The sequence below is a fragment of the Eschrichtius robustus genome, chromosome X, assembly GCF_028021215.1.
Source record: "Eschrichtius robustus isolate mEscRob2 chromosome X, mEscRob2.pri, whole genome shotgun sequence".
NCBI classification, from domain to species: domain Eukaryota; kingdom Metazoa; phylum Chordata; class Mammalia; order Artiodactyla; family Eschrichtiidae; genus Eschrichtius; species Eschrichtius robustus.
The window spans coordinates 18784123-18807550 of NC_090845.1; the positions used below are offsets into that span (position 1 = coordinate 18784123).

Below are 23428 nucleotides of genomic sequence, written 5' to 3' on the forward strand. Positions count from 1 at the left end.
AATGGCAGTATTTGTGGTGCACCTCCTTTCTTATTCCTGTAAACACAAGATGTTGCTGGAATACAGAGATTAAATATGTTAGCATGGTGTTTAACATATTGCTTAATAAATGGTTATGATAATACCCTAAAATAACTCCGTTAGGATACTAAGAAATTGGTATTCTAAAACAGAGCACGTGAATTGTTCTCTTTTGGAAGGGAAAAATATCATGAAGAGACACTTAACCAAAAATTGAAAGAAATAATGCAACATAGTTTTTAGTTACTCATAGTAATATTTTATTTCAGGTTCTACCTTATATAGTATGTCATTTATGAGATGGTGGTAGATTGTTTTTCTTTTATTTTACCTTGAATATCGTGGATTTGATGAGATGTGTGGAAACTGGTTTTGAATTGCCACATATTGATATAAGTTATATATTTTATTTTCCCTAGAGAAATCAATTCATTACTTTATTATCCAATATAATATTTTATGATTTTTCTGTTATCAAACTACAATTATCTTAAGTCTTTATATAAAGGAGATAAGTTGTATGATACCTTAACATTGGTAACTTCCTGTGAACCAATTTATTTTTTCTGCAGATCTCTGCATCCTGATTTCTTTCGTATTTACGCAGTTCTTACTAGCTTCACCAGGAAAAGACTAATTGGTTTTAAACATGATTAACACTAATTTATTTTTATTATTAGAAACATCTTTCAGTGTCAACATACAGTTAATATGGTTCAGTTATTTTACATGGAATTTTAAAAGGTTTCCATATTAAGTGATTATTTTGTATGTTTCAACTGTATCTGTTGGCTGATGTTCTTACCTACTCTGGCTTATTAAGTGTGCAACTCATTTGCAAATCAGTGCCAATAACTATATCCCTTTTCCTACATCTATCAGAAAGGCAAAAGTTGGCCAGTCACAATTCCCTGATTTACTTTCTGTCTGTAGTAGGGGTGGGCAATTAATAGATAACAGTTAACTGCCTAATGAAGATAAAAAATTATTGCATGAAAGGGAAACACATTAGAACATCATAAAATAGGAAATTCAAGAGATAATTATAAAAGTCTCACATTCTTTTCAGGTTATTTAGCCCTAGGATTTAAATATAGGTTTCATCCACTAAATTAATATTCTGATCAGCTTGGTGGCTGAAATTTTAGGTAATGTAACCACTGATCACTTTCACATTCCCTCTCATCTTATTACTCTAATACTGGGCAATAAGGGGAATTTAAAATTGAGACAAATGGCAGAGAGAGTTCACTGTGGCCCCATTTAGAGCTGACCCTGAGTTACCTTTTTTGTCTGAGTTGTTGCATTTCTGATAAAATGATTTCTAAAGATAACTTCTACAGTGAAAGTACTTATAACCATTATGGAAGTTCTTAAACTAAAACTTTTTATTAATAAAGATGTAGAATGCTGTTTATTTAGCTATATAAATGCATATATACACATTCTTTGGTTTTGTTTTGATAAATATAGTCATCTATTGCAATATTTGCTAGTATTTTCAAATACACATATCTGTTAAATGTCTACCAGTAAATGACATTATAAAAATTCATAGAAAAGCTGTAGATTTTAAAACATGTTACTTTTTGAATACTAGGGCTTTGGTTCCTTTTAATTACGTTTTTCGTTTGGATTCCTAAATTAAATTTAAGCTGAATTTTTTCATAAGTATAGACTTTTTTTTATTCTTTCTCAGAATTCTTATAAATAGGATCTATAGATTTTTAGATAACAATGCTTTGTTTCATCCCTTAGCTTTGGTGACTAAGGCTCTTTATTTTAAAATACACATATTTCCAATGTCTTTGCAAGGAGAACAGAAATGAAACATAGGAAGGAATGGCTGAAATGTGATAATTTCCATATATATGCAAATACAAAATGGTGTTAAAATTTAACCTATGCAAATATCTTTATAAAAATTTTAGTTAAAAACCTGTATTATTGTGGTTCTTTTAAAATACCTTACAGATTTTGGGGGGAATGAGGTTCTATGATATGACCAAAGATTCATCCCCACAGTCTTTCACTGTGATGTGATTGTCTTCCTTCTCCACGTCTCCCTAGCAGAGTCTTTCAGACTCACTCAATTTTATGTTTTGGAGAAGTTAAAGAATACCATGAATGATAATGAAATAAAAATAAATGGGCTTCAATTTAGTTTTCTATACCATATACGAATGTAAACCATGAAGCCCCCAAAATAAACTTTTGGCCTTCAGAGGCCAAAATATTACCAAATAGTGTATTGAGCTGGAAGAAGGGGGAGAGAGCAGTAGGTTCAAGATGCTAAACTATACCCATAGTTTTTAAATCAGCTTGCCACAGAAGCAGAGATACCAGCAGTACAAAGGCTGCAGTTAATATAAGTGTTGGTAACAGGAGATAATGCAAGTAACAGGATATGGAAATGTATCACCTTTGGTGAAAACATTGTGGGTGATTTGTAGAACTTAATGGAAAAAATTATGATTATTATTTTCTTCCTCCCATGAGCTTCCTCATGAGCCAATCAAGAAATTCTGATTTAACCCTCAGAACTTCTTGGTTACGGAGAAAGACTCCAGAAAGGTGGTGTACAATAGGTGAGAAACAAAGTACTAGCTTCTTGTAGTCTCCAAGTTGGCTTTCTCTCTTGGACTCCCTGTCCATCTTCAGAAGTGAGGAACTGTGTTCTCTATGCTTTCTCTTTAAATATAACACACACACACACACACACACACACACACACACACACACATACATACATTATATATGTGACTGTCTGTGAAGTGCACATGAAAATATTAACTACCAAAACATATGTTTAAAGTCAAATTGTGAGCAGCTCAACACGGTCCAAGTTTTACCGTAAAATTAAGCCACATAAAAAACAAATGCTTTGATGTATGCAGTCTTATTTCACTGGATAAGTGCCTTTTAAAGTTAAGGAGACTGTGAGGTGAAGAGTGGCTCAGTGAATAACGACATAAAATTGTGGAGTTTTTCCTCTAATGAAAATAAAACTTTTTAATTCCCATATTCCTTCTTTTCGAATGTTTGTTCCTTTCATGTTCTCCCAAGATTATCTCTTCTAATCATGTTTGTAAAAATATCAGTACTAAGGTTTTATTTAAAATAGATAACACCTTGGGTCATTTCTGAATACTCTGAATTACCTATTTAAATTACTCCATGTTGGAATTTAAGGTCACTTTTTTTTTGCATTTAGTTAATTAACCAAATGCATACCTTTCAGCTTATATTTCTTTATATTTGAACCGTAGGTAATTCTTTGTTTCTATTCAGTAAATGAATGATTGTGGAAGAGCAAAATTAGGATATCTCCAAATATACTATAGTTTAATATTGTAAGACTTTATCATTAGTATTATGTGAAAAAAATAAATTTAGGTGAAGGTGAAGTTTGTAGATTGGTACTCAAATTTAGTAGTTCTAGGATCTTTGAAAAATATTGTGTATCAAAATTCATTACTTCTGAAATGTTTTTAAATGTTTTAGTAATGCAGGGGAACAGAGCACTATAATAAATATCTCAGCACCAAAAAATTTGGCAAAAACAGTGTCATTAATCTCAGGGTGATGGGTTGTATATTGAATTAAGTCTCTTCAGTGCTTTTAAAAAGAACAGAAGAACGTTTGGGTATAGTGTGACATATCATCAGACATTCATATAGGCACACTTCAAGTCTCTTTGAAATTTCCTTTGTGAAGAGGTATCATTTATACATTACAAACTGTTAGTAAGAGCCAGTGTATACACAGGAGCGTGTGTAATTGTTAATGAATGGATCTGTTACTTTGTCTTCTGAAGGATAATAACTTTGAAAATCTGTTAAGAATGTCCTATCTTCCTGCTTGTATGTGTAGAGATGTTTTCTTGTAACTCCAAATACAGTTGTGACAAAGGTAAAGAAGGTCTAAGTTGATAGGCTTACATTCTTACCTTTATGTTTATTTTTTAACTTTGCCTACTTGGGACCATAGAGTAGAGATTCTTTTCATATCTTGGTCAAATAATTCACCAGCTATTGTTTCGAAATCAGATAGGCTAGAGAAAGTCCTAAAGGGGTCAGAGACAACTTCTTCCCTGTATGTACAAAGAGGAAAGGAAGAGTGTCACCTCTTCAGCACCAACCCCAAAGTGTTTTGTGCATCTAATCTGGGCAACCCATTGTCCAAGGACCTGCCCACTTATGTTGTGTTAACCCAAGGACCCCTGGTATCCTCTTCAGCCTGATCAAAGCAATTACAAGCCCCATCTACAAGAAAGCAGAGCCTCTGGCTTTTAACTCTTGGGATACCTTAAAAACTTTCTTGGACAATTTTAATCCTGTTTGTGTTGTATATAAAATGCATTTCAATGTCCAAGTTGGGGATTACATTTAACTAGTAAGACTTGCCATTGTTTAGGGACACTGACTTTTGCTACCTGGACAATCAGGAAGGTAATAGTAGTAGTTCGGCATATGTGAAAAGCAGATTATCTTTAATAATAAGGCATATTTTGTGTAACATGTATAAGTGGGTTTTTAAAGGTTCATTCCAATCCATAAACTTAATGTGAATGAAATATTCTATTAAAATATTGAGAAAGAGAAACTTGGACTATGTACAACCACTACAAAATATTTTTCTAGAAGAAAACTTTCCTAACAGTGTTTATATAATAATAAAGCAGAATCTTTCTATGACAAATAGCAACTATATCCACGGTTATATTCCTTGTCATAAATCACTATGACTTTAGGTCTGAAGTATCCAGGATATAAATACTGTTTTTTTTTAAATGTTCATTTATAAGAAAGTATATTTGGTAATTTGAGGGAAACAATGTCTATTATAGCTTTAGTATCAAGTATATTACATTTAGAGAAAAATTTAAAACTACATCTTGGTTTTACATACAAAACTAAACTCCCTTTGGAGTTTTAAGGCACTTCATTGTCTCTGAAACATTTACATTCTCATGTCACCATATCGTTTCACTAGTTGAGTTATCAACAAATACTGATTAAGTCTCTGCCATTTGTAAGGCATTGATTGCAGGTATATCCAGACAAATAAGACTCAGTTTTTAATCCTAAAAAAAAAAAAAAAACCCTCAAAAAGTTTTGTGAGGGTAGATGAAGGGGGGGGGGCGGTGAGGAAAAATATATAACTTTAATAAGAGGCAGTGCATGAAAAAAATGCCACTGGAGAGATACAAACAGTGTACCATGAGATCACATGAGGAAAATAAGGTTCTAGCTGTAAGAGGCTTTATGATGGTACTGCATTTAATAAGTGCCATTATGGATACGTAAGATTTTATAGGTGGGAGAAAAATTGCAAATAGAAGGAAGAACGCTTTTGCAAGGATATAGCTGAGGAGAAAAGCACAGTGTTCGAGGGGAACATAATACTAACTTCACCAACTCTTCCACCCGTACTGAACTACCGAAAGTTGCTCAAACTGGTTTTACCTTGTCTCACGGCTTTCTTCACTCCCTCAACCTCCACATCACCTTCACGTGTCCAATTCCTAAGAAATTCAGCTTAGACTAATAGGAAACCTTCCCTGAACCCTCAAGAATGGGTTAGATGCCCCTTTGGGAGGCTCCCATTTCACCCTGTATCCATTCTATTGACGTACTTCTCTTAATTTATTGTAAATGTTCATTGACCTGCTCATCTCTCGCCTGTTCATTATGCTTTTTAATGGGTCACAGGTTGCACTGCAAGTACCATTGTATCCATAATAAATAGAAGGCACACAATAAATACTTAGTGATTCTATAAGTTATAATATCTAATCTTAAAAACATATTAAAATATTCTAGACATGAGCAAGTCACTGCCTTCAAGACACTCATTGTCTAGTATAGCTGTTCTTAAAATGTGGTTCCCAGACCTGTAGCATCAGCATCATTTGGGAACTTGTGAAAAAAAAATGTAAACTCTAGGGCCCCACCTCAGACCTACTGGATCAAAAACTCTGGGGTTTCCAGGAGATCCTAACACATTCTGAAGTTTAAGAACCACATTAAAGAAAAATAATATGAGACAGCTATGGCCATATTGGCAAAGGACCTATTTGAGGAATTGATTCTTTAGTTAGGCCTTTGGAGAGCTTTTCAAAGGTTTTGAGGGGAAGAACACTTCTATACTGTAGCAGTGTTTTGGAGCTGCAAAAGATCAGAGTAGAAAGAGCCGTTAGGACTCTGTTTTAAGTCTAACAGTCAGGTATCCACGCCAGAAGTAAGGCAGTGAGAGGAAATATTAATTGCTAGAATCTATTCTTTAGGATACATGTGGATTAAAAAGAGGGGGAACTGTCAAAGGTGACTCCATACTCAAAACTTAAGAGGATGATAGGGAACTTTTTGTTATTGCTGTTGAATGAGAACAGGGAGCTGAGTTTGGTTTTTAAAGTGTTGCATTCATTTGAACTACCACTACTACTATGTTTGTAATCTTGGCCAAGAAAACTTAATCTCTTTTTGCTTCAGTTTCTTCACATGTAAAATGGGTTTAATAGTTTACTTCCTCGGGCTGTCATAAGAATGAAAATATAAGTAAAAGGAATGTAATATAGACAGAAGAATCTAGCGTAGTGAATTACTGGTGCTTGATTATTCAGTAGCTATTAGTATGGATGAACTGAACTGTTGGAAATATGTCACGAGTTCTTGATAGGGAGCAGGGATGGTTAGAAAGATTTGGGATTCATGCAGCAAGTTGTTAGTGGAAGCTCTGGGAAGAGAAGAAATTATTGTAAGAAGACAGCATGAAATATTAGGGGTAGAACACTTAGCCTAGAGGAAATACCTGCATTTATTGGTTGTAAGGAGGAAGAAAAGATGGAGGACAAGTAATCAGAGATGTACCAGGACCACATCCTTTTACTAAAGCTCATCTCTGTTGTCATCTATTTGCGCTTTCCTACCCATTCTGTGTATTAGAGTTGTAATGTATTGTGATTTTGGAAGCCTAATCTAATCCTTTAGCCTGTGCAAGAATATTTAAATGTCTCTTTTGGTGTTGAGTTCACTTTTTCACAAGTCAGACAATTCCTTTTCGGATGTCTTTGATTATTAAAATGTTTTTCTTCATATGTATCCCAAACCCATTATCTCTTAAAGTTTTGTATCTTATTTAATTCCTTCCTATGTTAGGATCCCACTAGGCTCCCTTCTTCCTTCTTTCAAAGCTCCCTGTATCTCCTTGTACAGAAAGACTTCCATTGCACCCAATGTAAAGAATACTTTACAATCATTTTTCATATTAGTGTTGTATCTTCACATGGCTTTTCATTCAGGTCTATCACACTTAATACTTTAAAATCATAGCCAGAAACTCAAATGAGGAAATGGAAAACTAATCTTGAAAAATGATTAATACACATTGATATATTTTACCTATTTGGACGTGTATGTACCATTACATTTAGCTCCGAACACGGGGCTCCCAAATTTCTTGAAGTTGTAACCCGTATACTTGCCTCATTTCATCATACCATCTACTCATGTCCCCCTATAATCTGTCAACCATAAATACCTCAATAACAGTTAAAGAGAAATAAATTTATTTCAATAATTCATTACATTTAATTATATGTTCGAAGATATGTGAGGGTATCACAGAACCAGAGCTGAGAATTATTTTTCCTGGAGCTCTAAGACCATGCCACATTTGCCCTTGGATAGAACGTGGTACAACCCAATAAATGGGGACAGTTGTTAAGAATAATATGCAGTAGAAAAGATAGAAAGTAATGAAGAAATGATCCAAGTCAGGGAGCTTGAGAAAGGGCTAAGGAAAAAAGGATTATTCGCATGAGAGGCATGTTGTCTGGCTGCTGTTTATATGTATACAAGTCCTGGGATGGGACTGATATAGCTAAAACCTACCTGTTATTAAGGAAAACGTTACACATAGGCTCGGAATTACTCAGCCAGCTTCATTCCTATTCAATAATTTCCACATGGACCTGAGTTAACACTTAAGTGAGGTATCTACTGAAATCGTTCATTGAATAAAAAAAACAACAGATAATGTAGCTCTTGACTTATTGTGCACAGTTGAATAATAATTTTGTTTTTCTTTTGATAATTATATAAAAGTATAATGCACAGAGCAGATGTCATTTCCCCATCACCACCTTTTACTGTTTTAAATAGTGTTATCTTTCTGGTTCTGTTCTTTTTTGTGGGAATTTTCCATCCATAACAAACAGTCCTAACTAGATACTTCATAAAATTCACGATTTTCTAACTGGAATATTACTATTCATACATTAGGTCCATTTATTTTCTTGATTTTATTGTTTATAAAAATAACATGTTTATTGCCAAAAGTTCAGGAAATAAAAGAATAAAGAAGAAAATATGTATTGTAGTCTGTACTCCCCTTTAATGTAACCATTGTTAATGGTGTTGTATAGCTTTCTGTGTTTTCTATATTTATATAAAATTTTTTACAAAAGTAGAATTGAAGTACATTAGCTATTTTTAAACTTTTTTCTACACAATTTTTATACCCCATGCTAATGGGCATTTACATAATGTACAGTTTTTCATTGGTTTAAACAGTACTGCAACACACATGTTGCACATTTATCTCTGTGCTCTTATCCAATCATTTTCTTTTGGCAGTGAAAGTAGAATTTGGGAGTCAAAGATAAATACTTCATATGGGTCACTTTTTTAAAGATATTGCTAATCTTATGTTAGTGAGTGTGGGAAGGTTGATTAAAAAGTAGTAAAGTTATATAATTTTCTGCCATTAAGTAACATTCAGCTATAAAATTTAAGAGTAACCAAATTATTACTTTCTCATCAAAAAACAATTTCACTTTCTCATGGAGAAACAATTCTGGTTTTTGGAATTGTGTATTCAAAAAGAGCATAGAGAAACTGAAAAAGCAGGATGAATCAAATTACACTGAACGTTACACTGGAAAACACCATCTAGCCCTAAAATTTTCAACTCGTCACAATGATTATGTCATACAAGAAAATGGAAAGAAATTGGTGGGTAGAAATCAATGTGTAATTCGTTGTCAAGGGTAGATAGGCTGAAAGAAGGGTGCAGTCATCATATTGACTGCTTTAGTATAGTTAGCAATTATTTGAATTGCTTTAGTATAGTTAGCAATTATTTGAATAAATAAAGTAAATGATAAAAAGTGGTTATACTCTTTGTATAAACAGTATGTTTTCTCCCTCCAAACCTGGAACTCAGAAGTCTGCTCGCATATTTTTTTGGCAAGCAAAATGAATACTTGGATTTGAACTAACTTTACTTTGACTCTTGGCTCATAGAAATGGCTGTAGGGACACTACTTAGCTATCAGAAGAATCAGAATCAAAGTAATGTACCTTTGGGGACATAATAATCTCCACTTACATAGAATGGGAGACATTTGACCAGTTCCATTACTGTAGCTGATCCACATTAATGTGATTTTTCAAAAAACTGGCAGCCTCTTATTCGTGGTAGGCAAGTATCATAATGATCATTTTGATTCATATCTGAGACCCCTGAGGTTTTAAGTATTATAATGTCTTGCTTCTTTTTTGTCCTAACTCTTTCTCTTCACCATCACTCAATTCAGCTATAGTAGAGGTTATAGTTTAAATGAATGGTCACTCATATAAACTAAAGTCTCCCATTATCCTACAGTGGCTGTGGTCCAGAGTACCTCTTCATCATAGTCTCTGGGATCTGTGCTTCTTTTGATGGAAGTGCTCATTCTTTACAGTTTGAGCATTATTTTCGAGGCAAAAACATGATGAATAATAGGCAAAGGCACCCATTCCCTTTCATTTAGGTACCTAGGAAGAAACTAGATCACTGTTCAGACCATTTGCTAAGTCCTGCTTGCAATCCAGGATAAATTTTGACCCAAAGTATTTATATAAAACACCCTGGAAAATTCTAATCCATTAGTGTTGGAATAAAAGGTTATTCTCTCTTTTAAATGTGAAGTGTATTTCTTAAACCTTGGAATAGTAGATATTTTTAATGTGTTTCTTTAAAGCATACTTCTAGGATTTCAGATAACTGCATAACCAGCATGTCTTAAAAGCAAAGTAACAAAAATTATTCTGTGTTCAAAAATTTAAAAGGATGATAAGTAATTTAACATGGATAACAGTAGAGCCAGGTTTCAGGACATTTATCAAGTACTTCTGTTTAATTATACAGTATGTTTTGAGGTGATATTCAAATAGAATGGCTTCATTAAATTTAGCACATTATATTTTAAGTTTATAGGGTCTTTTGGAACACATTTCCAATAGCTGCTGCATTAGAGCAGCATTACCTTGTCGTTTCTTATTCTATCTTTATACCGTGGTTAAAGGTTTATTTTATTGATGCTGTCTTCCCCGCTCAGAATGTTTCCTTGGTGTGTCACTACCAGCTACTGGTAGTATAATGTCAGTCTAACGTAGGGACACTTATCTCTAAAAGATGGTGATGAGAAAGCATGTGGTGTAGTTCTTAAGCTCAGGACATTGCCAAATCCTTGTTTCAGGCATGCGGATTTTTAAATTGTACCTGTGAACAAAGCTTGGATCTAGACCTTGTGCAGCATTAATGATGACATAATTTCTTTAAATTCTAAATTACTCCATTGGTAGGATACCATTTTAGTCTCTGCTTCAACTGGTAAATGTCCATTATGTTATCTCATAATGATATGGACTCTAAATGCAATAACATGGTTAATCAACTCAAAAATAAAATTTCTTTCTTGAGTTTTTATCTCCTGAAAATTGATAGGATGGTACACCAATTATGTGATTTTCTTTTTTTTTCTTACTAATCTTATTAAAGGGGGAGAACATTAAATCTTTGAATACTGTACCTCAATTTTATTGTAATGATTTTGCTGGTTACCAGGTGGGGTGGCAGTTGAAAAATTTGGTGAATGCACTACGAGAGGACCCGAGTGGTGTTATCTTAACTTTGAAAAAGCGACCTCAGAGCATGCTTACCTCAGCACCAGCTTTACTGAAAAATATGAGATGGAAGCCCCTTGCTCTGCAGGTAATGAAGCTTAATTATAAGTCATACACCATCATTTTAGCCATAGATTATCTCAGTAATGCTTCTTTATTGTGCCTCATCTCAGCAGCATATAGATTAATCTTGTATGCTTTTGAAAATTTGTTTATGAAATGATCTCTTCACAGCTTATCCTAATAGGCTTAATTGTGATGAAATCTCAAAGTTACTATAATTAAAACCCAAATGATAAAGAACTCTGCCTTAATTTGTAAACATTTAAAGCATAATTCAAAAAAACCACAAGTTCTTTGAAGCCAAAATGTGGATAGAAATGAAAGTGAGAGGTTTCACTTTGTGATACAATCTTCTATTTAAAAGTTTTACCCGCATATAATTCTTGAGGAAACTAGATGATAGTTTATAGAATTTTTTAAAAACAGGTCATGAGATAAAACTAGTTGTTTATAAACAGTAGGTAAAGAAACTTTCAGGTAGTAATTAAAAGGTACCTATTCATTCTTCCTGACTGATCATTTTTCTCTTTTCTACCATGTACGGAGGCAAAAATAGGGAAATTGATGCGTTAGAATTTCTGCATTTTTCTTCAATGTGAAACGTCACTCCAAAATATTACTCTGGATGTCAGTAAATTACATTCATTAAGAACCAGAGGTATCTAGGAAGTTATAAAAATATTATTCTGATTGATAAAGACAAGGAAGTAATACATTTTCTACCATTTCAGTCAGGCTATAATCTTTAAACATATCATAGAAGAAATTCTTGTTCTTCACAAGACCTGCACTTTTAAAATAGAAGACCATCACCTTCCATAGAAGGTTAATTTTTAAAAATTAAAATTGCCCATTGAAATAGAACATTGCCTGTTGTTCAGATTAAAAAGAAAAGCAATAAATGAAAATGCCATTGTTATCACTGCTATGTAAGTTGTTGTTCTATATTAGTACCTTACACCATTCTTAGATTTTTTTCCCTAAAATCCTAAATTCTTCATTACATATGAACGGCCTTATAGATTATAATGATTTCTCATTGTTTAAAACTTTCCTACTTCTTGGCCTCAAAGTTGCATTATACTTAAATAACATAAAAACATATAAAATATACTAACATTAAGGTCTTTAAATTTTTAATGTGAATCTTTCTATTTTTCAAATATATGTAAAACTATATTTTAAAACTATATTAATATGTCCAAATGCATTTGACTTGCAGTATATGTTTATTATCAAAGATTTTTGGTGATCATTAAAGTTGAGAGATCAGTGTTTGACTCATTAATTCGTAGATTAGCAGATCAGACCTTCCCATCACATCATTTTATTTTCTCGCTGCATTATAAGTTGCTTTGTTGTTCCACTCTGTAGTTTTCTATTGACATGTCTTCCCCAAAGATGCTTCTTCAGAGTTCGAGAGGTGGGAACCCTGAAGAAGAGACCCCTTTCAGCCATTAGGTTTCCTTCTCTATATGTGTGGTTAAATTTAACAACTTCTCTCTAGTACCTTCCGTTTCATGGTGAACACCAAAAAGACACTAGTTTCTTGTTGATCCGTGAACTCTATTTGAGGGACTATCTCTAGAAAATAAATTGGTGATTTGGTCCTCTTTTAGATTCCTTTCCACAAGCACAAACTGGAGAATTAAGGTAATGATAATATCTAGTTAAGAAAATTTTATAGAAAATGCTGACATAATTGAAAGACCTGTATTTTTTTTTTTTTTTGCTACACATACATTTGGTGTGTGTATTCAAAGGTAGAGAACAAAGACTTTAATTTTTTAAATTACTCTACATCATTCCTTAATTATAATAGATGTTTAAGGCACTGTTTCTAGTTTCATTCCTAAATGCCAAGAAATGTGCCTCATCAAATCACTAATTATATTTATTTCTCATAGCCTATTCAGTTACTCTGAGTATATTTGTAAATTTACTTTTTCAGAATGCTGAAATCAGAAAAAAAGAAAATCAGCATTTACATAAGTGCATATATGTATTGACGTTTTTGTAAATTTGTTATTTCAACTGAATTTAGTTCACCTAAAATGTATTGTCCAAGTTCAACACCTTATAGATAAACAATACTATTAGTGGGGGCGGGGGAGGACCCTGCTTTCAACTTCTTTGAAAATTGACTTTTTACAGAGCAGAAGGAAGAGTATTAGTTTTAATTAAGTACTTTCAAGTGGTGGTAAAACAAAGTCTTAGGAGTAAGGGCAATGGATAAGTACTCTAACATACCACACCACCAGCACCAAATCTCCCTGGAATCTATTTTGAAGACCTGAAATTGTACCATTACAGAGTTCGTTTTTGATCTTAAGGCTTTGGCTTGTGCTAAAATGCAAAAAGAAACCAGAAGCATAATGGAAGCTATGTGGTCGGAATTTTTAGAGGATGTATACAACCAAAGATGGACAAAACTTGAGGGTTCGCTTCCAGAAGGGGAAAAATCAAAGAAATAGTGGGATGAGAAGGTCTTGCAGGCAGTTCTGGATTCTTTGTGACTTTGCCTGGGGCCACATATTTTTCCTAGTGGCTAAGAAAGGACCTGGGATGTGAAACATAAGTGCTTAATGTAGCAACAGTCCTCTGTGCAGACATAAGTACCATTCTTACTGTATTGCTGCTTCTGGTATGTGTACGAAGACGTTGGAGCTAAAATGCCCATTAACTCACCTAAATATAAATTTTCAGTGTTCGAACCTGAAGAATTGGACATTAGGTTATTCCTTTTTTCATAGGCTATACCAACAGTCTACTAAGAATTATTTAAAATAGAGTTTACAAAAAGAAACAATCTGTGGCATTTATTTAACCTCAATATGTCTATTTTATCTTTTTCTTATACAATACCAGGCTTAGCATTTTCAGATAAAATATGGCAAAGTTTGTATAATGGGGAGGTAGATACTAATACATGCCTCTAAAAAAAAGAACAACTTCATTCTAACAAAGGAGTAATTATTTTTTAAACTAATAAGGCAATAATTTGTACCTGTGCAACTAAAACATAACCTTATCTACCCTAAGGTAGAAGATTTTTGAGGAATATCACATGTTTTAGTGGAAGTTCTAGAGCAAATAGTAGCTTCTATTATTAATTAACTGCAATGATAAATTTTAATTTGGATTTTCTTTTGAAAATCATTCATGGAATTATAGCCAAATAAGCAAAAGCATACAATTCAGCTTCATGCTCACAGAGCAATTTCATTAGTACATTTCATGAAATTTGGCAGCTCTTTTGTTAAATTCCTGACTTCTCAGACATTTTGCAATAGAACTGAAGGACTTAAAGATACTTTAGTCAAATACTACAAGCAGATTTAATCTGGACTTGAATTCTGTTGTTATCGGCACCCATTCATATATAGTAGAGATGTTTTACCTGAGGTAGAATCTTTATTGTAAGAAAGCAAACTAGCAATTTCTTGCTTTCTGAGAACTGTTTTTTTAAAACACGTCCTTAGTAGCACCCTCTACTAATGTCCTGGATTTTGGTAAGCATGGTGATTGCTTATGGTCAAGTTCTTCCAATTCGATGACACAAATCCCGGGGAATTATGGATAGCCCTCAATGTATATTTTTTGATGTTTGTGGTTTTAAATTAGTGTGCATAGGTCACCATCTTGCACGGGTGGTGTCATTTTCTTCTTACAAGAGATGTATGGGAGAATTAGCTGGACACTGGCAAGAATGTTGATTGAAATCATCACTGGGAATCAACAACTTTTAAAAACATTTAGGAACCCAGCTTTTTTTTTGGTGAGAATGCATCTCAAAACTAATCACTAAAATCAATGCTGGAATTCGATATACTGATATAGGTTTCATTAAACACATTTTTAATATAAAATGATATAAAGCTGTATCATTAGAATTGCTCCTAAACTGTTCTAATCCATAAGTCTCTTAAGTCGATGTGATAGTTTCTTGTGTGGTTTTTGTGCTTTTCACTTTAAATTTTATTGCTTAGCATTACTTTGATGCCATTTTTACAGGACATTTAAATTAAATTTGAGCAGAAAAAGAAATGGAAAGCAAATAGTCATAGGAGTCAATTTTGTCTTTCAACTGGTGTAATGACTGAAGAACATTAATTGATTGTTGCATTTCAAATACATACAGATATGAATGGTTAAAGTCATTCTGTAAAAATAAAAAACGTAAGCAATAATAAAATTTATTTTAATATCAAAGTTACAGGTTGGGGTGACTGAAAAAAACATTGGTAGCAAAGTTTATATGTTTCTGAGAGTTTTGTTTTAAAAGCATGTTTTGAAGAGGAAGACAAGTAATATTAGATATGACACGAGAAGAAAATAAGTTTTAACTAGAAATGTAACGTGCTGACTGGGAGGCAGAAACAATTACATGTTTTACATGCTCAAATTAGTAAATAGCTGCAAGCAATTGTCACATTACATTTTTGTTCACCAGTGTTTAAGCAAATTAATTAAAGGATCTAAATCACATTTGTGTTTTTCAACCAAATGCTTTCAAAATGTTAACACTGACTACAAATAATCACCTAAGATGAAAAATTTTTAGTTTCTTTATTCTTTAGCTTCCTATTCTTTCTTTAGTTAACTTCCTAAAAATGATGCTTACTGTAAATTGAAAAAATTGCAAGTCCAGTTTCAATGTTGCAGTATCAACTATGCCAGTAAGAGTGGACAGCAATAAATACACTAGTGGTAGTTTCAATACAATGTGCAAATTTTGATGATTAATTGGAAAAAGCCATTTTGTAGTGTGACACTAAAGTCTATATTAGTTGTACATTGTGTAACTACATACTTACTTTTAGGCCCATATATCTATTTTTAACTTATATAGATATAGCTTCCTGATCAAATATATGCTTGGAAAAAATGTTTGTTTTCTTTGTAGTCTGATAGGAAAGGGAAGATTACATGCTTAAAAAAGAAGACTCAAATCTTTTGTATTTATAACTTTGGATTCTAGAAAAAGCTGTGAAAAAACTGAGTGGGAGAATTTTGAATACAAGTGTTTCTCTTGCTTAAGCTCTTTTCAAATAATTTACTACTTAAGAAAAGTTTGCCCAGGAAAAATTATGCCCAATAATTTTCCAAATTAGATCTAACATTCTTTACATGATCAAGAAATTTACGAGATTGTATGCAACTTCTTGCCTCCCAAAATCCAGAATACATTTTCTCTGGAGCATTTGTTTAGATGACTCAGAGTTGCTAACATAAAACAATATTTTGGTACTTGTATTGGGAATTATAATAAAAACGTGTTTGAACTGAGTAAGGACTTGTGTGAATGTTCTGTGCTAGAATAATGGGATATTGTGATCCATTTGAGTCTGTGCTTATTCCCAAGAGTGAATAAAATAAATGGCCAGGTTTTATACTTGATGTAATCATTCATATTTCAATGAGTATTTTCCCCCCGGAAGACAAAGCAAACTCTTTGTGATATTTGCATTAGTGAATTTTAGAGATAACTACATAATGTGTAATGCACTGTTTTAATCTTCAACTGTTTTAATCTTCATTGGTTTCATTCAAGACTTTATATAGCTCTATGAAAGCTGGGTCACTTACCAGATAGAGGACAACTAAATTAAGATACGCTTGCCAAGAGTTGTTAAAATGTAAAATGTTTCAAATAAAACCTTTAACATCAGATGTAGTTTTTAAAGTATAGACGTTCTTTTCTCATAGTCTTTAAAACCGTAGTGTTTTCAGAGGTACATTAATACCTTCCAGGTGTGCTCAGTTACCTTAGAGATGTTAGAATCGGGGACACAAGGAAAAGACCTGAGCCATCAGAGGATTTAACGTGAGATTTCAGTGATCCCTTTCCAAAGCTGAAAATTTTATTTTATAAGAATCACAGTCTCCCAATGATGTTTAAACTGGATGAGTAGGATATTATCACTATAGTGAGTCATCACTCATGATTCAGAGGAAGATTTGTGCCGTACCATATTGTGGGATACAATTTGAAGGTATTTATGTAGTTTAAATGGACAATATGAAAAATGTATGTGTACGTAACCTAATAAATTTCTGAGTCCTGTTCACAGTAGTAAGTTATCATTAATTGACCTAAGGTTATAAATGTATATTTGAAGAGATGCATATGATCATTTTATTTAGGATTTGGATATTTTAAGAGATGCATGCCAGTGCCCCCAAAATCTATCATAGATTTATTTTAGAAGAGTAACAACATATGTGCAAAATATGTCCTCCCTGTTGGAGCCTCATTGAATCTGGAAGGAAAACTTTATGTCAGTAGGACGACTTAGATATGAAAAATAAATTTTATGGCAAGGTCTTTCCAGGAAATAAACCCTCTTGGATAGAATCCAAAATGGATCCATATCATACTTGATTGCATGCCGTAGTGGATCAAGTTATACTGAAGCTTCATACTTACTTGAGTAAGAAGATGCAGTCTTAAAATACCCTTGTATTTTATCCCTAAGTGATGATAGCTCTTAATTCTCTTCCTATGCAGATTTTACCAGTTAAGAGAAAGAATCAAAAGGCAAAGTGGTAAAATAAAAAAGTATTACCCTTTAGTTCTATTTTTTTCCCTTATATTGGAAATTCTTTATAGTACAACGGTAACTACTTCTCTTATACTATGTTACGAAGAAATGATTAAAACTAAATGTTACCAAGGTAGGAAGAACTATCCTTCTGCACTATTATACTCACATATTTAGGTATTTTTTCTGAAACTAAGGCATATGTCTATTAAATTTTGAATTAAACGCTGAGAGAACTTTTTTGATTTGAGGGAAGCTGTATTTGTCACTTTTTGTGTATTTTCACGTACTTGTTGGTTATCGGTAATAGGTGTAATTTTAATGGCACTTGTTACAACTAGGAATTTCTCACTGATAATTTCAGCTTATAGCATCATTTATTCTGTGCTTCATTTAGTCACATTTTGCCTATCTTTCTAATGTTCTTTAATGCCTTCTTCATTCTTTTAGTCATTTAATTTTGTACCCTTTCAATTCTTGTCCAAAGTTAGAACATTTTTAAGACATTATAATTTTAAATTATCACAAATTTCCTTTGGGGTTAAGTAGCTATTTCCATTTTCCCATGAAGCTTCTATTTTACCGTATTTTATTTTTCCATTGCTTAATGTCTTTTTTTAGATGAGATTCTCAAGAATAATGTTTACTTTTTAGCTTGGATTAGCTTGACAAAAATAGTACAATTAGTAGACAAAAACACAATGAATATATTTAGTATTTACCATGTGTTTTACTTGTACAAGGGATACTGATTAGCCAGATGATATCTGCATGATAAACCAGTTTAAATGTTTTCTATGATTTACCAGTTAATAAAATAACTAGCCAGTAAGAGTTAAACAACACGATTGACTAATTTCTTCTTTCTCTGAAAGAAGTTGTTTTTTTCAACCACTTCAATTAATTGAACCAGCTGGCACAATCAAACCTGTTATCTGTTTAAGCCTATCTAAGAGTCTTTTTCTTCTACATTTTTGCTAATTTAACTAACTGTGTTAACTGAGGACATTAATAGCAACTCCGTGTTGAAGATAGAAACCTAGAGAAAATATCAATTTGAAGGAAGTTGACAAGGCTAATATTTAAATTTCCTGGAACGAGAAGGAACAAGTACCCTAAATAGACAATCCTGGTAATAGTCCAGGCAGAATAAAATATTTTGTTGGTCCTTACCTCACACTTCAGAGGTATTTAAAATATACTTGTAATCATTGACTACTACTTCTCCTTTTTTCCTTTTTTCCTTCCTTCCTTCCTTCCTTCCTTCCTCTTTGTTTGGGGAGGGCAGGGATAGGTACTAACCAGGAGAAATTACCTTTAGTTCTACAGGTGGTAAAATAAAAGGAGAGAGGTCTTCAAAATAGTAGTAGTGACCCTAGAAAAGAAGAAAGAGAATAAAAGTTTGTTAGATTATTTTTTTAAATGCTTGTGTTTTTAGAACTTGTTTTTAAGTTCACTTGTAGTGTTAGGATATTTTAAAATAAGAGCATATTAGAGCATTTTAAAAGCATACTGAATATAAGTTTTTCTCTCACAGTGCATCTGTTATAGAAAGTTTTGGCAAGTAATGTACTGTGTAATGAATGTTTTCTTTACAGTTCTATAATGATTAAATTTTGGTTAGACTTGTTCTTTAATGTCATTTGTATTTAATACCAAGATGTCCTGACAGAGAGGAAACAATTATAAACAGAGTCACATCACAGATCACACTTGATCTAAAGGTCCTATCAAACCTCATAAATACACTACCATGTGTAAAATAGATAGCTAGTGGGAACCTGCTGTATAGTACAGGGAGCTCAGCTTGGTGCTCCGTGACGACCTAGATGGGTGGGATGGAGGGGGAGTGGGAGGGAGGCCCAAGAGGGAGGGGATATAGGTATACATATAGCTGATTCACTTCAATGTACAACAGAAACTAACACAACATTGTAAAGCAATTTTACTCCAGTTAAAAAAAAAAAGGTCCTATCATTCAAAGATCTGTTGTAGAGGCATGTAATACGTCCTTAGAAAGAATATAATTCTTTATTTCCTCAGGCTTCATGGTGTTCATCTGTATAGGTAACTCCTGATTACCTATATAAATTTCAGGATTTCCCATTGCCAAAATTTTTGTTTCTAAAAGACATGCATAGTTAAACATAACAGTCTTTACTGTGTACTTTCAAAATATATCAAAATTCCTCAACATGTTAACTTCCTATTTTTTTACATCATATAAGATAGAATATTGTAGAGTCCCAAAATAAATTATCAATTATTTTTCCCTTCTCTCTCTCTTTCTTTAATTTCTATTTCACATAGATTAAAACTTAACCGTCATTTTGGCAGGATGTGTGATTTCGAGCTATTAAGGTGAGCTGTGTAAAAAGGAAGGTCAAAAACCATGAACTGAGTCATAAACTATGTAGCCTACCCCAGTGACCTACATTGTACATTGTATTTATGCTTGGATTTTTGAACAAATTTTGTTTATCTGTACAAAAGTATTGTCACAATATAAAATAGTTGTACAATGCCATTTTTTGAGTGTCCAGCAATACGTGTTAAAGTAATAGAACTATGGGTCTATATAGGTATGCTAAAAAGTGTTTTCATACTGGCTAAAATGGCAACATCTTGTCATGTGAAGATACAGTTAATTTTGTGATCATTATTTTTGTTTGCAATTGCATTAAAGTTCTTATTTTTTAATATGTTATTGTATATGTAGCTAAGCAGTAAGATCTGTAAGATAAACATGAAAATTTGTGAATTTTAGTTTCACTTTAGAATAATTTCTCGAACCACAATATCATTTCCAAATGCTGTGACGTTTAGAATTGGGAGTGCTCGTAAGTTAATGCATCCTGATGTATTGCTTCATTCAGTATATAGAGAATCTTAATTTTTTAAAAAACTTATTTAATAAGTAAATACAGGCATGAAAATGAGATCTATAGGTATGCAACTAAAAATTATTTTAAACAATGGTAAATGTGTGTGCCTATGAAAAATGAAATGATTGTGTCACACTAATCACCATACTTTTGAAGATGTACCATAAAATGACTTTGAGAGGACAGTATTGTTTATATTTATGAAAAAAGTACATTTTCCTAGAAAATATTCTCTCGTATTGGCCTTTCATACTCCATTTTTGTAAACTTTTTTGAGAATCTGTCACATTCTACTGACTCAGGAGTGTAATGTATCTTTTTTGGGAAACTATCTGAATTATCTTTCTTGTATACCAGTCAGGATGTGAGTGAACTAATTTTTTTGGAAGTTACTCTTTATTATCTTTCTTTCAAAAGTGGGGATTCTAACGAAGCAAATTTAAATACGTTTCTGACTGTGAGATAAATCTCCCCATTATGAAACACTGCATGATTGATTTACCTTATAAATAGCTTTTACGCGGTTATGCCATACAATAAGGTGAGTTAGGAACTAAGTGAAAACCTCTAAAGTGATCAATTTTTTGTTTTTGGAGACTCAAAGGAATATCCATGTGCTAAATAACATGCTTCTTGATTTCAGCCAAGTTCAAAAACTTTGTAGAAATAGATCATTTAAAAATGATAACTATGTGTCATTGTTGTTGTTGTTTTGTGTGTTGTTTGTGTGCGTATGTATTTTCTTTTTCATTTTAACCAGCCTCTTATACCTAGAAGTCCCACAAGCAGCGTTGCCACGCCTTCCAGCACCATCAGTACACCCACCAAAAGAGACAGTTCCGCCCTCCAGGATCTCTACATTCCCCCTCCTCCTGCAGAACCGTATATTCCCAGGTATAAAACTAACCATCATGTTGTTCTACGTAGCTTCTAGCTAAAGACTAACCTAAGTGCTTGTAAACTGTGAAGTAAATTCTCACGAAACACCTTGAACATTTTCTCAGTTAAGAATTCTGAGCACATTCTGGAAAATCATTGCATTATAGAGACTGTGCTCTAGTTAATAATAACAATAACAATAACTAATTTGTATTAAGCACTCTACATTAAATATCTTATAAGCATTATCTCACATAATAGGAAACTAATATAAAATAACAGCTAGGATTATTTTAGTAAGGAAAAAATAAGTGAGGCTCTTTGGTAAGAAGCCCCAGGAAATCTCAGGTTACTTTGAAGCATTTCATACTTTATTTCTAAAAGAGAAAGTTAGAGATAACTTCTATGCTTTCTTAAATGTATGTAATGAGGAAGATTTTTTTTTCTTGGATGATGATGAGGGAGAGTGTTTCTTCCCCCAATACCTCTGTATCTACAGTTTCCACTTGGTTAGTTCATTAGTGTTTCTTTCAGAAAGTAGAGAGAGTTTGCAAGAGAATGAGTTGCCTTTAAAGTCTATTTTCAGATTTCTGGAGGCTGTATCTCCATTTCATGTTCCAAATTCCTATTTGAAATTCTTGGCAGGTGGAAGACTATAACTTTGTGCCATCATGCATTTTGTCCAAAAGCATTATGATTTCCAGCCTTGTGGAATACAAAAATTATGGAAAAGGGCCAGCACTAAATGGGGATAATTAATACCAATCACAAAGTATTTGATTCAGTTTTTAAATTAGTTGTGCAGTCATTCAAAAACAATAATTTAAGGTCTCTTGTTTTCAAGCTATACTTAATATTAAAATTCTTTAATAAATAAAAGTACTGAAATTCCTTGTTTTAATTAATTTTCACTATTCTTTACTTTAGTACACCTAATGTTTCATTCTGTTGGATATGATGGTACTGACATTTTACCATCTAAATGCTACATGACAACATGGCATGTCTGCAAATACTGTGTTGTCATCTAGTAATAAAACTGCAGTCAATTTTATTAACATTTTAGGTCTTTTTTTGAGAATTAAATGTGGTTGTGAGAACATGGTTTGTGAGAAGATACAATTTACTAAGCTGGTGTTTCAAAAATCGTTCTAATATATAATTTACAGTCTTATGTTAAATTTACAATCAGATGTACAAATTCATCTGATAACCTAGTCAAATTCAAGTTGAATTTTAATTCTATTAAGATAGTGTCAGACTTTTTGAATACTCTTGTAAGAGGAGCAATAAAAGCATGTGTGTTTCAAATAGGAAATGACTCTTTTGGTTTGTTTTCATTTTAATGGGAAAGATTTTTATTTCAGTGCAAATGATTATTTAAAAGACCTTATTCTTCAGAGGGCTACATGTACAGATAAACATCAGAAAATTATTTTTAGCAAGTCTCTGCAGTTTTTTGATGTTCTTTCCTTGTCTCTTGGATAGGGAGGAACTTAAAATAAAGAGAGTATTTCCTAGACAGAATGTATTTAAAATGTACTTCAGAGGACAAAGGAGTTAAAGAATCCAGTTCTGTCCTCTAAGTGTGGTGCAGATATGATGAAGGCAATATATTGAAGTCAATAAAAAGCTTTAAACATGCTGTTTACAAAAACAGGAGAATGCAAGAGATTGAAGTGTCAGCATAGTGGTACTTGTTTTGGTAGTATTGCTTGAACGTTCCATACTTTTCAGTAAAATTCATAATTAGGGTATTATCTGTAGCCTTAATTGATTCTTAGTCTAGTGTGTAATTTAACAGAATGTTCTAAATACTTTTGAGTCAAATTATTAGTTCCCTAGTCACACAATCGTTTGATATAGCCCAGTTAGAAAATATGTGCGTGAGAGTCCCTTTGTACCACAGCCTCATATAAATTATCTGCATTTTCTGGTTTGACTTGAAGTTATAGTCATAAAACTTTTTGCATTTGTCATTCTTTTATAGATACAGCTGTGGCTTTTTTTTTCTCTTTTTGAGGATGAATGAGGCTCACCTAATTTAACTCATCTGAATGTTTATTTTTTCCTACATTAAAAA

At 32.7% G+C, this 23428-nt stretch overlaps 1 protein-coding gene across 5 annotated transcripts in view; it reads left to right on the forward strand.

Annotated features, from left to right (window-relative positions):
- Positions 1-23428, forward strand: part of CNKSR2 (connector enhancer of kinase suppressor of Ras 2) — a 257328-nt gene that overhangs the window by 126693 nt on the left and 107207 nt on the right. For 3 of the 5 annotated variants that reach the window (XM_068533674.1, XM_068533669.1, XM_068533675.1), the window contains exons 9-10: positions 10915-11061; positions 21227-21360. In XM_068533674.1, coding sequence (XP_068389775.1) covers positions 10915-11061; positions 21227-21360 — 281 coding nt within the window. The remainder of the gene's footprint in view (positions 1-10914; positions 11062-21226; positions 21361-23428) is intronic. The other 2 variants (XM_068533670.1, XM_068533671.1) reach the window with 1 other exon arrangement.